The sequence below is a fragment of the Peromyscus eremicus genome, chromosome 7, assembly GCF_949786415.1.
Source record: "Peromyscus eremicus chromosome 7, PerEre_H2_v1, whole genome shotgun sequence".
Taxonomy (NCBI): Eukaryota; Metazoa; Chordata; class Mammalia; order Rodentia; family Cricetidae; genus Peromyscus; species Peromyscus eremicus.
The window spans coordinates 99,260,472-99,277,696 of record NC_081422.1 but is presented as its reverse complement, the minus strand read 5'-3'; the positions used below and the strand labels follow the sequence as shown (position 1 = coordinate 99,277,696).

The following is a 17,225-nucleotide window of genomic DNA, read 5'->3' as shown; positions in this document are numbered from 1 at the left end:
GGCTGGAACTTGGCTCCTGCCTACACTTCCTGCATCTTATCTATTCTTGCTCTGTCAGTCACCTCGTATGAGAGTGTGGCAGCTCCCCAAAGATTCCTTCTGACACTCAGGTTCTTCTGTTTCATAGACCCTTGTGGGAAGAGGAGGAGTCTTCTTTGCCCAGCCATTATGAATGAAGAGTACAGTAGAGGCGGCACCAATATCCCATCCTTCTTTTCCCATGAGCTGGAACCAGAGCTGGGTATAACCTCCAAAGGCCTTCCCCCAGTGAACCACACCCACCAGTTAAGCCCACCCCCTCACCTGAAGATCCCAGAGCTTCAAATTAGCACTCCAAGTGGGGAAGCTCACTACCCATTGTGAGTCTGTGGAGGGCTTTTTAGATTCAAATCACATCACCACATCCATTCCTCATCAAGCAGTGTCATCTCTCCTCTGATTTCATCCCCAAAGCTGGTCACCTGTCACTTTCCAGCACAGAACTAGCTTAAATAGGAGGAAACTGCTTCCCTTCAGAACAATTCTAAGTTGTTCAGTTGGATGCCATCTGTACTGGGGAAGCATGGTATCCAGAGGGACAAGGGGATCCCCTCTTTACTTCCATCTGGGGATCTCACCAGAGAAGTGTCTGGTGCTCGCTCAGGGCTTTCTTCAAAACATTCTTTGAACCAGTCAAGAACTGACAGGTTATCTGGATAGACATTAAAGACATGCCATGGGCATGGACCATCCTGCTAATAAAATAGTTTGACTTCAATGTCACTTGACCTTAATATTGAAGTAGTGCCTACTGCTGACCTCATTCCCCTCCCTGTGAAGTTACTAAGTGCAGCAGGCACAGGAGGATCCTCATTAGCACCAGGGCCATGACACACAGAGAGGAGATCTTCTCCTCAAAGAATGTTTGAAAGGATGATGTGTGGGGAAAAGAAGGATGGGATATTGGTGCCGCCTCTACTGTACTCTTCATTCATAATGGCTGGGCAAAGAAGACTCCTCCTCTTCCCACAAGGGTCTATGAAACAGAAGAACCTGAGTGTCAGAAGGAATCTTTGGGGAGCTGCCACACTCTCATACGAGGTGACTGACAGAGCAAGCACAGATGAGATGCAGGAAGTGTAGGCAGGAGCCAAAGGCCCCACAGTACAGTGATGTCAGGTAGATGTTTCGAGTTCAGTCATGTTAACTGGAAGAAGATTATTTATTTATTGTGGCAGAAGATTTATCATACTGCATTCACCATCAAATTGTTTTTAAGTGCATAGCTCTCTAGCATTAAGTATGACCGTATTGTGGTATAACCATTATCATTATCCATCACTGGAAATGCTCTGTCTTCCTCACTAAAACTCCATGCCCATGAAACACCAACTCCGAAGACTCAGCTTTGTATATTTCCTGGACAAAACAGGACTTGATCTGGGAAGATGGTCTCAGTCTCTCGCTCCCTGATTCTCACTGAAAAAAAAGTCACCTTGCTATTGAAGCAGCACCTGCTGGGTGACCCCTTTTGCAGGAGACTTCACTCCTCCCCCTTTGGAGCTACTAAACAAGACAGGCAGAGGAGGCCTCTCATTAGTAGCAGGGGCCTGAGACACAAAGAGGGGCAACATTCTACTCAGGATGGAAAGGCTGATGTTTGGGGAAAGAGGAATAGATTATAGGAACAGGACAACTGAAAACAGCAAGAGGCTTAAAGAGAAGGTGAAAGGCTGGAAGATAATTGGTTTGTCCAAGTGTATGTATAGTCACTGTTCTTCTGAACATGCAGACTTAGGATATAGCTGTCCCTTCAGGAAGCTTAATTGTACAGTGATGATGTGGAATCTAGTTCAAAAGTCAAATAGACTTGGTTCCATTCATGTCACTTTAAAACTTTGTGCATCTAGGTGTTAGTATGTTATTTTCCTCTTCTTTGCCTCAGTTTTCTCATCCACAAAACGGGTGATGAAAGCATTTCTCCATGTGAAGGTCAAACAGCCCGTGACAAAAATCTCTTTGCTTTTCTTTATAGGCGTCTAACTAGACTGCACTGCCCAGCTTGCCTTGCTGCTCAGTGTGACTGAGCTGTGTTACTGGGTTCTAGTAATTGGTTTCAGCTAAAACTTCTGGAGAACCAAAGTTTCCTATTTCTGTTTCCTGGATGCAAATGAGTAGTAGGGTGTGGGTGAGCCACAAATACAAGGAACCTGAGTACCACCCCCAAGGCTTCTCTCTAGGGTATGATTACATAGCTTATGCTAGTCTGGCACTTGCTATGTAGACCAGGGTGGCCTCAAACTCATAGAGATCTACCTACCTCCACCTCCCCTTGTGGTGGGATTAAAGGCATGCACCACCACATCCAACAGAAACCTGAGTTCTTGAATCATGGAGAAGCAGACATTGATCTGAATGTTTTATCTGTACTTGTTAAATAAGCAAGACATAAACTTTTGCTACTTGGCAGCTCTCTATTAGCCCAGGATTGCTTTTTTATGTCTTGTGTATGTGCATATGTGTGTAGACTGGTGGAAGATGCCAGAGTTATCTTGACTTGCTCTCTCCCTTAGGTTTGGAGACAATGTCAACCTCTGAGCCTGGAGCTCACTACTGATTCAGCTAGACTGACTGGCCAGTGGGCTGGGCAATTGTCTCTCCTGCATTATGCCCCAGGGCTGGGATTACGGATGCATTCAGTTGTGCCCTCCTTTTAATGGGTACTAGGGACCCGAACTCAGGCCCTCAATGTTTGCACAGTAAGCACTCCCCCCCCAACCCCAGGCATCTCCAGCCCTCTGCTGGATTGTTTAAGGTAAGATAATTACAGAGTTTAGTGAGAAAACTTAAGCCAAGTACCTAGCACAGTTCCTGGAACCTGGCAAGCACTCAGTAAATATTATCTGTTCTCTAGCAGAGACAATGGGGCAGGAGAGACCCGGGTTGAAGCTAAGACCATGCTCATTTAGCTGTGTAATCTTAATTTTTCTGCAAAGCAGAATCCCTAACTCCTCATTTGTGAAGTAGGACAATGTTAATGAAAAGGAGGAAATACGAAAATGAAGAAGCCATGACCCTGTCTCGGTTCAGAAGCCGATTCCTGAATTATTTAACCTTGCTTTCCACACCGTGGTACTGATTGCAGATCTCAGGTGGGATCTGGGATCAGGGGTGCCATTTACTCAAGTGGAGTCAAGAATTCCAGCACCACAGATAATTGAATCAAGAGAGATTTGGATGAGTCTTCAATCTGCCTGTAAACTTCTGAACATTTAGGTAGGGTGTATGAGTGACAGGCACAAGACCAGCAGCCCTGAGCCCAGAAGGCCATGAGGAGAGCACTTGAATTTGAACAGATTTTAGGGAAATGTAATAGGACTATGGACATCCAAGTCCCCTCCTCCCACAATTAATTATACAGCAGTAGAAAGGGAAGAAAAGTTTCTTTCAACTGCCCAATAACGCCAGGCTCTTAATTACAACTTCCAATAATCCTGAGCATAGTAATGGCCTCTTCAATTCCAGTTGCTGGAATTGAAAAAAAAAATTGAAAAAATCCCCCCAAACCAAAAACCAAACAAACAAACCCAGAAAATGTTGAAATCTAGAAAATGTACACACAGGCATGTGCATTTGACTTTGTGTTAAGATGACAGAAAAAAGCTGACGTGCTGAAGGGGGGGGGGGACCAGCAGGAAGTTAGCTAGGCTGCAGAGGCAGTGAGAAAAGGGTGATATCTTTTAGTGCATGCTTAGCAAATGGCTGGTTCCATCACTAAAAGGAAGACTCCAGCCTTACTGATCTGGGATTTTGACTTAACAGATCACTCTAAAGATCGTTTAGAAGTCCAGCTTTGGGGTTGTCAGGTGGCAACCTGGAAATATAGCTGTTTACAGTCAATCAGCATGCCAGCCCGGAAGAGTGGAAAGATGAGCAAAATAGATGGTGGGCAACAGGATCCCCTGGGGGTTGCTTTTACGTGTGTTGGGGCTTCCTTTTCCATATTCACGGGTCCGAGTCCTTCTTTAGCTTCTACATCTTCCTTTCTGTTTCTCCAATTACCTGCCTATATTTTGTCTGTGCCCACCTCACCATGATCTCACTTACCAACCTAGACCTCTTGCCTGCCTAAGGCATGGGGGCTGGGGTCACAGAAACCACAGTTCCTCCTCTCAGTCCCTCTTCAAGGCAGCTAGCTGTCATCAACTCTTACTCCAAGGATGTCACATGAACTCTATAGAGGGGAGTCTCCAAGTCATCTTTGTGACTGAGATATTAGAAGAGCAGACAGAATCTGACCCTTTAGCGGGTGTGTGTGTGTGTGTGTGTGTGTGTGTGTGTGTGTGTGTGTGTAAAAGTTCTCAGTGTGAGCATGTGGAGTTTGTCAAGATTGCTCTGATGTATTTCCCCTCAGAACCAAGCATGCTGTTGTGTCAATAAATGCTCGCTGATGGTGCTCCCCACCCCTGTAGTTCTCTAAGAGCCCCCCATCTGGAAGAATCCTTGGTGAACCCCACACTGTCTCTGAAAAATTATGACTTGTGTAGGAGCAGTGTGTTGCTCAAATCAAAGGAAATGATGAATACTACATTTCATTGAATTGTTTTTTGGGAGAGTATTTTTCCCTTAATGGAACATCGAGTGATTCAGGGTCTCAGACCTCATAAAATAGCTTACATGTAGACATTTTTCTTGTTAAATGTTACAATGACAGAAAATGATGCCTTTTGTTTTAGTCGAAAAATATGATTATCATGGTGATTTATTTTTTAATAAATCAAATACAGGAGGAATGGATTCAAGAGATATTCAACAACTTGACTTCCACATAAAGATATATTAAGGAATAAGAAATTATAAAGCCTTAAAATTCATGATTTCAAAGCTTTGGTCTAGAAAGCAAGGAAATTATTAAGCACCCGACGCATGAGGTTTGTGTTCGAAGAATTTAAAGCCAACGCAAAGGAGTTTTGCTCAAATATGGGATGATGCAATATGTTAAAGGATTAATAATAGCTGAAATAGACTGAAACACTCATATGAAAACCCATGAATTCTTAATAATACCAAGAGCATTCTTGTCAGAGGAAACAGAACTTGAATGTGTTCAGGCCCCAATGACCCATTTATAGGCAACAGAGAATATAGGAAACACTCCAGGAAAAACCATACTGGTCTTTTCTTCAAGAAAACTGCACAGAAAACAAATCTAAAAACACAAAAGGGAACAAAAACTAATTCATTACAAGAGTCTTATTCGCATCCTGGGCTTTGTTTAAAGTATAATATAAAACCAGGAAAACTGGGGCTGGTGAGACCTCCCAGTGGGTGAGAGAGCTTGTTGCATAGGCATGAGTTCAAATCCCCAGCACTCAAGTAAAAAGTTATGTGTGGCCTTATGTGTACATGCCAGCAACCCCAGCCCTTTGTGTGGATGGGGCAGGGAAAGGATTGGTGGGACTTGCTGGCTGTCAGCCTAGCTCCAGATGCAGTGAGCTTGTCTCAAGGGAACAAGATGGAAAGTGATAGAGCAGGGCACCCACCCACACATTCTCCTCCGGCCCCAGCACTCGTTTCGGGATATGCACCTACATACATGTGAGCATACACAACACACAAGCATACACATGCACACATTAGAAAACAGAAAATGCAACTGTTTAATAAGTTAGCAAGTCACTAGGAGAGAGGCAGATATGCACAGGTGGCAGGGTCTCTGATAGCATTAAGCAGCTCCAGTTAATATTTTTGGGCATGAGATGGTTTCATGGTTGTGTTTATGGGAAGGTCCTTTATCCTTCAGTAGTACATCCTGGAGTATTTTCAGGTCAGGAAATATAGTGGCTAAGATAGGACCATGGCATAGTATTGCTTGGCCTCAGGCTCTTTTTCCTTTATGGCTTTCCATAGTAGATTCCCACGGGCCCTTAAACCACCATTATTTTATGATGTAGCAAAACATGTAAATAGTTCATCCAATTTGAAATATTCTTTTCCCTGCTGATTTTAAAGAAATGAGAGAATTTGGTGGGGTGTGTGTCCCTGAAAGCACTGTATGTCTTCTATTTGCTCACTAGGCTTCATAGTCATTGACCCTGCTCTGGATTTGTTTCAAAATGGCCCACAGGTATGAGTGGGACAGGGAACTTCAGGGAGTGGATGGCATTAAGTTGGCCATATTAATGTCTGCTTAAGCTGTGTGATGGTATATAAGAAGGTGGGTATCATAGCACTTCTAAAACTGCCTGTGTATTTAAATACTTTCATATTGAATAAATGCATTTTGTAAAGGTCATTTAGTCACTATTTTGACTTTTATCATGGATAGGAGTTCCAAACAAAACAACATACAAGCAAACAAATGGATAGGCAAGCCAGTTACTTAAAGTTGATATTCATGGAGATGCTGCATACATAAGAAAGGCATTTAAATGATACATTGGGACAAAACCTTAATTGTTAAGCTAGGATTTAAAATATAACCTGACAGATGGTTTAAGAAATTCACTTGGCCAGGTGGTGGTGGCGCACGCCTTTAATCCAAGCACTGGTGGGGGGGGGGCAGAGCCAGGCGGACGGATCTCTGTGAGTTCGAGGCCAGCCTGAGCTACCAAGTGAGTTCCAGGACAGGCTCCAAAGCTACACAGAGAAACACTGTCTCGAAAAACTAAATAAACTAAAATAAAGAAATCCACTTTTTGTTTTTGTAGGTTGGGAGACTAACACCCATGTGATTATAGCTCCTGTCTAGCAGTGAGGCACTGCTTCCCTTGGAGAAGGACATATTAGAATGTCATGGCCACTCTTGAAGAAAAATAACCAATAAATATAAATAAAGGTATTATAGAATACTATTTTAAGGTTTGTTACATTTGTTTATGCTGTGAAACTTTTTTTTAATGATGCAAAATGTGTTGCATTCTTTTATGTTGCATTTGTTTAGCTCTGTGAAGCTGTGTTACTGTGCCTGTCTAAAACACTTGATTGGTCTAATAAAGAGCTGAACAGCCAATAGCAAGACAGGAGAAAAGATAGGTAGGGCTGGCAGGCAGAGAGAATGAATATGAGGAGAAATCTGGGAAGAAAGATCAAGGAGCAAGAAAAGAAGGGGCCAGCTACCCAGCCAGACACAGAACAAGAAGGAAAGAAAAGATATACAGAAACAGAGAAAGGTAAAAGCCCAGAGGCAAAAGGTAGATGGAATAATTTGAGAAAAGCTGGCTAGAAACAAGCTAAGCTAAGGCCAGGCATTCACAAGAAAGAATAAGCCTCTGTGTGATTTCTTGGGGAGCTGGGTGGCAGGCCCCCAAAGGACAAAGAGTAAAGAATAAAAAAAAATCAACAACAGAAAGGCTGCACAGAATCCATCCTGCCTTTCAGAAGAGCCTATTTTATATGAGTGAACTGGTGAGTGCCCCCGGAGGGCCAGCATGTCAGTGGGGGTTGGGCTCCTCACAATGAAGCTTAGGCATATCCCACCAATCTCTCTGAGCTACCTTCACTCTTTCACAGGTCAATGCCAGAAACAGTTACTGCATATGAACTCTGGACAAGCCCTGGATGTGCTAGGTGTCCGGATGTACGGTGAACAAATGTACTTCTCCTATGTGGAGAAACAACATCAGCCAGGGAGACAGAGATGCCTGCAGACATCTGCAGGAAGACTGAGAATTGGTGAGAGCGCATCCTGCAAAGAGCTTGCTTGTCAGACATGAGGACTTGAATGTGATCCTTAGAGCCCACATTAAGTAAAAGAGCCAGGGGGTAATGTTTAATCCCATCACTGTGATAGTGGAGACTGCTAGGGCTCACTGGCAAGCTGGCTTAGGCTACGTAGTGAGTCCCTGACCAGTGAGAGGCCCTGTTTTGTTTTCTCAAGGTGGGCATCACCTAAGGAAAAATACCAAGTTGTCCTCTGGCCTTCATATGTATGTACATACCTGTATAAGAACATAAACACATACACACAGACACATGTGCATACTCTCAATCCCACAAGGGCTAAGGAAGTATTGGTGAGGCTAGAAAGCACCCCATAGATATTAGAGTACCCCAGGAAGGTCTTCTGGGTTGGGGAGGAGATTGAAGAGACTCAAATGCAGTCAGTATGCTCCAGGAAAAGCAGAAGAATGAGGTGAGCAATCCCTGGTCAGAGAGCTGACTGTAGTTAACCCTGGGTGTGGAGAGAGTACAGCCTGGGTCTGAGCACTGGGCAGAGAGAGCGTGGCAGAGAGGAAGGCAGGAAGACAAAGTGCAGCATGGAAACTAAAGAAAGCCACCAATGCTTAATCTCAAAGTGACTGGAACAGGAGCATGAATTCCATCAGGAAACCTGATAGAAATGCAAATTCTTATGCCCATTCTATACCTCCTGAATCAGAAACTGGGGGTTGGGGTGAGCCTCAGCCATTTCTATTTTAACAAGCCCTGTAGGCATTATGGATACGTCAGGAGTTTGAGAACATTGGTCTGTACCAGCAATTCTTAATTAAAAGTGATTTTACCCTCTAGGGAACATTTTTCAATGTCTAAATATATTTTGGGTTGCCAAATTGATGAGAGAGGGAGGGAGGGAGAAAGGGAGGGAAAGAGAGAGAGACCAACACTAAGCACTGTATAGTATATACCACAGTCCCCCAGAACTGTACCCAATGTATCAGCTGTGAAGATGCTGAGAAACTGAGCCTTCTTCCAGGTTTTACTCCTGCTTCTCTTCTTCTTTCTTCCTTTATTCTTCCAGCTCTCTCTCAGTTCCTTATTTCTGCCTCTTTCTACTTTCCATCAGATTTTCTGTATCTATCTCTTATGGGTTCTTGTTCCTACAGAGACCTCAGAGCTCTCAACAACCCACAAAGTCCTCCTTATTTACATTTTTATTCATTCAACTGTATTCAACACTCTTTTTTTTACCCATTCAGTAATTCCCAGTGACAAAACACCAAAGGAGGTGTTAATGTATTCCCAGCCCAAGGAAGACATATATCTCCCTGGAATGGTGAGCCCTGTTCAGAGCAGAGCCACCCATTCCCAAAACTGTAGCTCTTGGGCATCTTGAAAAGGAATTTCTACCAAGAAACCCAGTCAGAAGTCCCAATTTTTGGCACGAATGAGAGTTTCCAGAGGTTTTCCTAAAATAACTGTTTTTCATAAGAGGTAGAGGTAAAACTTGGACTTGTCACTAGCAACATGGAAGTCAGCGAGTTCACTGACAATTCAACCACAAATTCCACGCAGAGTGGGGTTAAGCAAAGATATACAACATTAACATGACTAGGACTAACCCAACAGATGGGATTCTAATCTGAATAATAACACTGAGACTAAAAGAGCATTATCCATCCGAACAAAGTCTTCAGAGAGAACGGGATGAGGGGAATGCAGTCACAAAGGCAAATGGTGGCAGTGTCTATGATGGCATTGTTAACTGTCAACTGGACAAAAGTGAGAATCACCCGGGAGACGATCCCCTGGGCCTGCCTTCAGCGGGTTATCTTGACCATGTTAATGGATGTGGGAAGACCCATTTGGATTGTGGGTGGGGCCTGAACTGTATAAGAGTGCAGAACTGAGCTGAGCACTAGCATGCATGATTCATTGCTCTCTTCTGGTTGCAGATACAACGTGACCAGCAGCTGCTTCAAGGGCCTGATGCCTTCATTCCCCCACCGTGATGGACTGTAGCCTGGACCTGGGAGCTGAAGTAAACACGTTTTCCCTTAAGTTGCTTTTGTTAAAGTATTTCTATCACAACAACAGGAAAGATACCATGATAGTGCCCATCTCACAATTTTATGAGAATGTGTTTCCGAAAAGGCAAACATGAATGTTTATTTCGAGTGGTGAGTAGACCATTCCTTTTGCCCACATGTGGAAGAGGATGCTCTCGACTTTCAGCATCTGAAGGCTAATGTCTGAGTTACCCAGCATCCCTGCCTGTGCCCTCAGACTCTACCATTTACCTTCTAATAACTGTCTTCCTTGTTTGCTCACAATATAATGCTCTAGAGAAGCTGATGGGACCCTGAATCTACTTGATCATCATGTTTCTCACGGAACATTAATCAACTAGACTTTTGGCTTATAGGCACTTTGTGTCCAATGAGTTAGTTAGTCATCCTGAATCAATAGAGTCAGTTCTGTGGTATTAACAAGGGAACTTCTTAAGCTTCCAAGGTCAAGGGCAGGCCAGCCCATTGACCACAGCAGGTGTCCACAGAAACTGATTTCTGGTATTCAGTCTGTTGTCTCCCTCTCATGATTCCTGACCCTGCTAGTGCATGGACCCCACATCCCCATTTCTACATTTGCATAGTGCTCAAAGCATTTGTGGTAGACTTAAAAAAATTTGCAATTCTTCCCATGGAGAGGTAGAATCTATTGTGTCTGAATCTGGAGTAGGCAAGTTACATACTTCGGCTTCTAGGCTGTGGAGGAAGTAACTGAGTTCTTAGCCTTGCACTCAGAGGCCTTGCAGCTTCTGTTGGAGCCTCTTGGAACCCACAGTTATTATACATAAAAGTGTAAGATAGCGTGTATGATGATGAGAGGTAAGGCTCAACCTCCCTCTCACCCCCACTGCATACAACAGCCTGCCTACCTCCAGAGCTGTCAACATGTTCATGGGCATCGGAACACAAATGCCTAACAGAGATCAAGCCAGCTCAGTCTAAGAACCACCTAGACCAGTTTGCCAATGCACCAAGTTATAAGCTAAACATGTTTACTATTTCAAACTACCACACTGGTGGGTGTGGGAGTGGGGAGTAGCACATTATATAACCATAGGTATTTAATGAAGAAATATTTTCCTTCCAGAAACTTCCAATTATACTCTGAAGTTATTTCCGCATTTTGTTTCTGGGAAGCCCCAGGCTCTGTCTTTTGACATAATACATTAGGATTTATTACTGTTGCCTAAGCATCAATAGTTCTGGCAGAAGAAACAGCCTGCCTTTCTTCCATTAAAGATTCTACAAAGTGAGAGGCTTGAAAAAAAGCGACAGAAAATTCTGGGTGCCAAAGTTCATGTGAAAAGAAGAGGGATAATTCAATGTATTTTCAAATTAACATCTCTTGGATGTGGATCTAACCTTCAGCCGGCGGTCTGGATCTCCGCTGCACAGAGAATTTACTGATACTTTGAACGACTTCCAGGCTGGGCTTAAGTTATTCATCACAACCTGGGAAGAGAAAGGCATGAATAGTGATTTGAAGAGGGAAGGCTTGAGAGTTTCATACTTCAACATAGAAACTACTTGAGAAGACACAGCGGTGCTTACAAAAGGACAAGTATCTGGAACTTACAGCTCAATGAAAACTTGAGAGCAGTGAGTATTTTTAGAGTGGCCACAAAGTACGTCATTATGGGTGGAACTCCTATGGTCACTTGCCCAGATGTTGTTTCATGAATAAGGATAGTGACATTGACTACTATGTGGGTAAAGAAGGTGACCTCTTCTATAGCAAAAGGCCTGGAGTTGAGGCAAGGCTGCCTCTGGCCACTGATAAAGGATTCCCCAGTCCTGTAGGACCATCAATCTTATGGCATAAATTCTTTCCCATTGGAGTCAGCAGAGGAAAGGTATTTGGCAAGGGTGGAGGGGTACTATTGAAAATCACCACCCCTAACTGAGGAGTTTTGAGCAGTTCCTGGTTGCTGGAGCCAGGGAGTCTTTTAGTCTCGTGGTGTAGCCCCTGGTGAGTTGTCCATGCCCCAGCAAGCAACCCCACAACCATGCCAATGCAAGCAGTCCTGGTTAAATTCAGTGGGTCACACAAACACAAAAAAAATCAAAGTAGGAGGCAAACTTGTTGATTAGAAGGCATCCAGTGGAGGTGAAAGAGGGTTAAGAGAGAGTAAAGGTGACAAACGACTATAATACACTATATACATGTATGTATGACACAAATAGTTTTATATATATGTACTATATATATACATATATACAGTATATACATATATATAGGAGAGCTTTGGTAATCTGTGACCTTGAGTCATATCGAACAGAGAGTCAGAAAATTTTCTAGATGAAGAATACTGACAGCAGTTTTACATTAGCTGATCACCATCTATCTCAATTAGAATATTTAGAAAGGTATAACATGGAAATTCTTCAGATTATAAACTAAATTAATAACATAGCAAGATCTGTTTAAAATCAGCTTACTAATCATGAACTTGGCTGAATATTGCCCAAGAGTCCATGAGACTTAGACTGTCTTTTGATGGTGTGAATAATCAGCTTGGTTCAGTGTGACTAAGTACCAAGCACGTATTCTAGGGCAGGGACTAGCAAACTGTGGTTCCTGGACTAGTAGGCGCTATGTTCCTGGGGACTTCTTACAAACACAAATTCTGGGCTCCATCTAGTCCCATAAACACTTTTGAGGGAGGCTTTCCAGGTTATCTGGTGAATGAAGCCTAAAAACTATTGCTTTTGGGGACACAGAAATAAAGGTAAATTGTTAAATTGAACTTTGCCATGTTAATCTTTCTTCATATGAAGTCTTTAGGTAGATATCTTTGTGGATTTTTAAAAAATAAGTCTGTCTCCAAATAATGTAATTTGTAATTATTTACAAATGATTCCCACTTCTACTGAATTTTTTACTATAACTATGAATTATTGATTAGATCACAGATTCATTATTAAATTTATTTTAACATGTTAAAATACAGAAACAAGGTTCCTTTGTGACTTTGTCTTGTCTCCAGATATCCTGGGCATGATCAAATTATTGTGAGAAGGAAAACTGGATAATATGGCCTGTGTTCATTCTAATTCCTTACATTTACTAGCAACATTTTCATGAATTTCTTTTTGGAAAGTTCAATAGCAAATCAAATTTCAACTAAAAATTTCAAATCTATATGCATGCATGAATGTATGAGTGTGTGTATATGTGTGTGTGTATGTGAATGTATATTTTGTGTATGTGTGTGTATCTACCCCAAGAGAATAAAACTGTGTACTTATTTTGAAACTACTGAGTAAGCAAGAGGAACGATCAATGCTATGCTGTTTGAACTGTTAGAAAGCTTTGTAATCACCAATATTATGAGATTCCAAAATTCCCCAGCACTAGGATAGGGTCAGAAATTGCATAATTTCTTGGGAACAGAAAAAAATTCCCAGTATCAACAATTGGAGGACACCTGACAAGAGCCATGGAAAAGAAGATCTTAGGAGAGAAGAATAAAATCCAACAATATTAATTAGTATCTCTTCTCCTTTCTTCTGTTCACTGCCTTCCCCAAAGTTGATTTTTACCATAGAGATCTTTATATCAGCAGAAAAGCATTTGGTGATAGTGAGAGGGGAGCACTCAGGGAACCTGTACTTTCTACCTGTTAGTCAAATATCCAGGGCCTGGAGTCCAGACACTCATATTGTTCTTCAGCATACATAAGACACCCCATTCATATAACTAACTCTATACACTTATCTATTCTTTAATTAAGCACATACTCTGGTGCAAGCTACATGCCAGATCATATCTACTAGTGGCCCCTTTGAGACTGTTTAATTCTTGTCAACTTTAAGAATAACAGAATTCCCCTTTGCTGTTTCAAGAAAATAGATCGACAAAGTGACATGGTAGGAATATGGTGCCCCCACTGTCACCCATGAAAATCATGGGTATTCCCGCTCCCCTTCCTTTGCCATTGACACATACAGGCTCTTCTCTGAGTGTCAGGTCATTCAGCACAATTATTCTACTTCCTTCTTAGAGAATTCCCCATGCTCTGGTTCACAAATCTAATAAAATAATAGAGATTGGAGTTGGTTGCTGTATTAATTTCTTTCCTTATTATGTTGACAAAATGCCTGACTAAAGCAACTAGCATGGGAAGGGTATATTTTTTTTTTTTTTTTTTTTTGGTTTTTCGAGACAGGGTTTCTCTGTGTAGCTTTGCGCCTTTCCTGGAACTCACTTGGTAGCCCAGGCTGGCCTCGAACTCACAGAGATCCACCTGGCTCTGCCTCCCAAGTGCTGGGATTAAAGGCGTGCGCCACCACCGCCCGGCGGGAAGGGTATATTTTGTCATCATAACAGGGAGAGCATGGCAGAAGGTGTGTGAGGTCACACTGCATGAGCAGTCAGAAAGCAGACAGAGACGAATATTGGCACTCTGCCTGCTTTCTCCCTTCTATTCATTCTGAGACTCCAGCCCACAGGATTGGGCTTTCCCTGACATGGTCAATCCTCTCTGGAAGTGCCCTCATACACCCCTGTGGTGGTTTGAAAGAAAATGGCCCCCAAAGGGAGTGGCATTATTGGAAGGTGTGGCTTTGTTGGAGTAGGTGTGGCTTTATTGGGGGAAGTATGTCATTGTGGGGGTGGGCTTTGAGGTCTCATATATGTTCAAGCCACTCCCAGTGTCACAGACCATTTCCTGTTGCCTTCTGATCATGATGTAGCCAGCACCATGTCTGCCTACATGCCACCATGTTCCCCACCATGATGATAATGCGCTAAACCTCTGAAACTGTAAGCCATCACCTCAGTTATAAGAAGTGCCAGGGTTATAGTGTCTCTTCACAGAAATAGAAACCCTAATTAAGTTCTCTTCCCCTTTTCTTCCCATGAGGTGCGCTCTCTCTCTCTCTCTCTCTCTCTCTCTCTCTCTCTCTCTCTCTCTCTCTTTCTCTCTTTCTTCTTCTTCTTCTTCTTCTTCTTCTTCTTCTTCTTCTTCTTCTTCTTCTTCTTCTTCTTCTTGTCTCTCTTTCTCTCTGTCTCTCTCTTTCCTATCTTTCTCTTCATCTCCCTATTATAATAAACTCTCCATATGGATAAAAAGAAACCCTAATCAAGACAACTCCATTGGTATTTTTTGTCTGGTTGTTGTTGTTGTTGTTTCCTCTCTAGATGATTCTAAATCCTATCAAGTTGACAATGGAGGCTAACCACCATAGGCACAGGTTATATACATGAGACAGTCACACTAGGGGCTTACAGTAGGGAAGGATAAAGGTTAGGACCTCTTATAGTGTGGCTCTGAAATGTCTCCCACAGACATATATTTGAACACTTTTTCCTAGTTGGTGGCATCTTTTGAATGCCTGTGGAAACTTTGGGAAATACTCACTGCCTAGCTGGGAGACATTGACCACAAGGGCCCTATTTCTGGTCCTGTCTCTGCTTCCTGATTCTCAACTGTGTAGTTAAGCCCCATTGCAAGTTTCTGTACCTTTGACAGCGCCACCCCACCCTGGCTACTCTGCCTCCTCTCCCACAGTAGGCTGTATTCCTTGACAACAAGAACAAAAACAAAGCTCTCAGCCTTTATGTTGCTTCGGCCAGGTATCTGGGGACAGTGATAACAAAAGCAGTGCACAGGGGCTGTTGGGAGAGAGAATGAGTGAGAAGGAGCACTGTTTGACCCAGTGGCTGTGGTAGCAGGGCTTCAGCTCCCATGACAGCTCCAGGATAAGTACTTTCCTGGGGAAGCATATTGCCTTATACAATCACACAACCTTGATGTAAATATCAGCCCCACACATTGCCAACTGTAAAACGTGGGAAACGGTGTAACTGTCCCAAAGCCCAGTTCCTTCGACTGAAAAGTGGGGATAACAGTATTTCTTCCAAGGAATGAGAAGTAAAATACTAGCCAGGCGGTGGTGGCACACGCCTTTAATCCCAACACTCAGGAGGCAGAGCCAGGTGGATCTCTGTGAGTTCGAGGCCAGCCTGGGCTACCAAGTGAGTTCCAGGAAAGGCGCAAAGCTACACAGAGAAACCCTGTCTCGAAAAACCAAAAAAAAAAAAAAAAAAAAAAAAAAAAGAGAAGTAAAATACTACATGTAAATCATTTCAGATGCTGCGTCATTCCCAGTTGTCTCATCAAATGTTGGCGCATGTCATAGTTAATGTGTTCTATGTTTACTTTTCGTGTGTGCATACACACATGCATGTGGGCATGTGGTGGCCTGCCTGTTGCAGTGCATGGACAGAGGTCAGGGAACAAGTTTTCAGGGGTCAGTTTTTTCCTTTCATATGTAGGCTCTGGGTATCAAACTTGGGTCACCAGACTGAGCCACCTTGCTGGTCCTAGTATTCCTAATTTATTATAACTGAATTGCTGGTTGGCTGTGTTGAATGTCGGCTATGGGAAAATGAATCTAGAAGGGAGGGGAGGGGTCTTTTCTTCAAATTTATAGAACTAGAGTAAAAGCCCAAGCCTAAAACGTAGAGGATCATTTTGAGGAGAGAGAGGACCTAGGTCTTTGTCTACGGGCAGTAAGCTAACATGGAAGAGGAAATGTTATGGCCCCGACCCTAGACAAAGAACTACAGACAACAGAGGAATGGTGAGAGCCGGACAAACAGCCTTCCCCAGAGAAGAGCCCCTCAACTCTTGTTCCAGTACCAAGTGGTCAGCTCTAAAACCACACAAGCAACATTTTATGGACTAAGCAGGCTGTATTTCTGTATGTAGGAATACCACACACTCCCCATTAAAGAAAAAGAGGTCGTGAATTTGAGGGAGAGCAAAGGGGTACATGGGAGGGGTTGGAGAGAGGACAGTGGAGGGGGGAGTGGTATGATTATATTTTAACTTAAAAACTGAAAATTATTTTCAAAAGAGGGAAAGGAGTATGGATGCTTCTCAAGCTGATCTCCTCAGACGGGGGACCCAGGCTTCTTACCTCTGTCCGGTGCACAAGCTGCTGAGTTGCGTCATCATTCATTCTGAAGATTTCCAGAAATGGGTCGGATTTACTGAAGAAATCCTAAAATGGACAAACAGCATTAAGTTGTTTTCCTTTTCTTTCTCCTCTGAACTTGATCTAGCACTGAGCGCTGGTAGGTTTGATTCTCATCATCTACCCCCTGACTCCCTGCGCAGTGGAGGCCAGCTTGGCATTTATTTTCGGAAGTCCAGCCTCAGCCTCATCACTTTCTCCTCCTTGCCCCAAGGTGGTGCACACTGCCCTTCTTTGCCCTGTTCCTGTCCCTCTAATCCACTTCTTGGCCTGGAATTAGCTGCAACTGAACTCCAAGGTCTTTGTAAAGTGTTTGCTAGGCTGAACTCTCAAGGACTCTTCACAGATAGATTCAAATGCCGGTTTGCTGAGAAGTGAGATATCTGTTGTCTCAAATACACTGATCATGATTATTGCAGAGTCGGTATCTGACCACTATGAGGTCTGGATCACTTAAGCATCCATCTCTATTATCTGTTTCTTGGTATGTTTGTTAATTTTGATAAAATAAACACCATATGGGGAAGATTACAA

The 17,225-nt window shown here is 43.0% G+C and overlaps 1 protein-coding gene across 1 annotated transcript in view; it reads right to left on the bottom strand.

The window, feature by feature from the left end:
• Nucleotides 1-17,225, bottom strand: part of Cpne4 (copine 4) — a 348,290-nt gene that overhangs the window by 103,201 nt on the left and 227,864 nt on the right. Inside the window, exons 5-6 of the mRNA XM_059267087.1 lie at nucleotides 16,635-16,718; nucleotides 11,070-11,159 (exon numbers count right to left, since the gene is read on the bottom strand). Of these exons, the coding sequence (XP_059123070.1) occupies nucleotides 11,070-11,159; nucleotides 16,635-16,718 (174 nt within the window). The remainder of the gene's footprint in view (nucleotides 1-11,069; nucleotides 11,160-16,634; nucleotides 16,719-17,225) is intronic.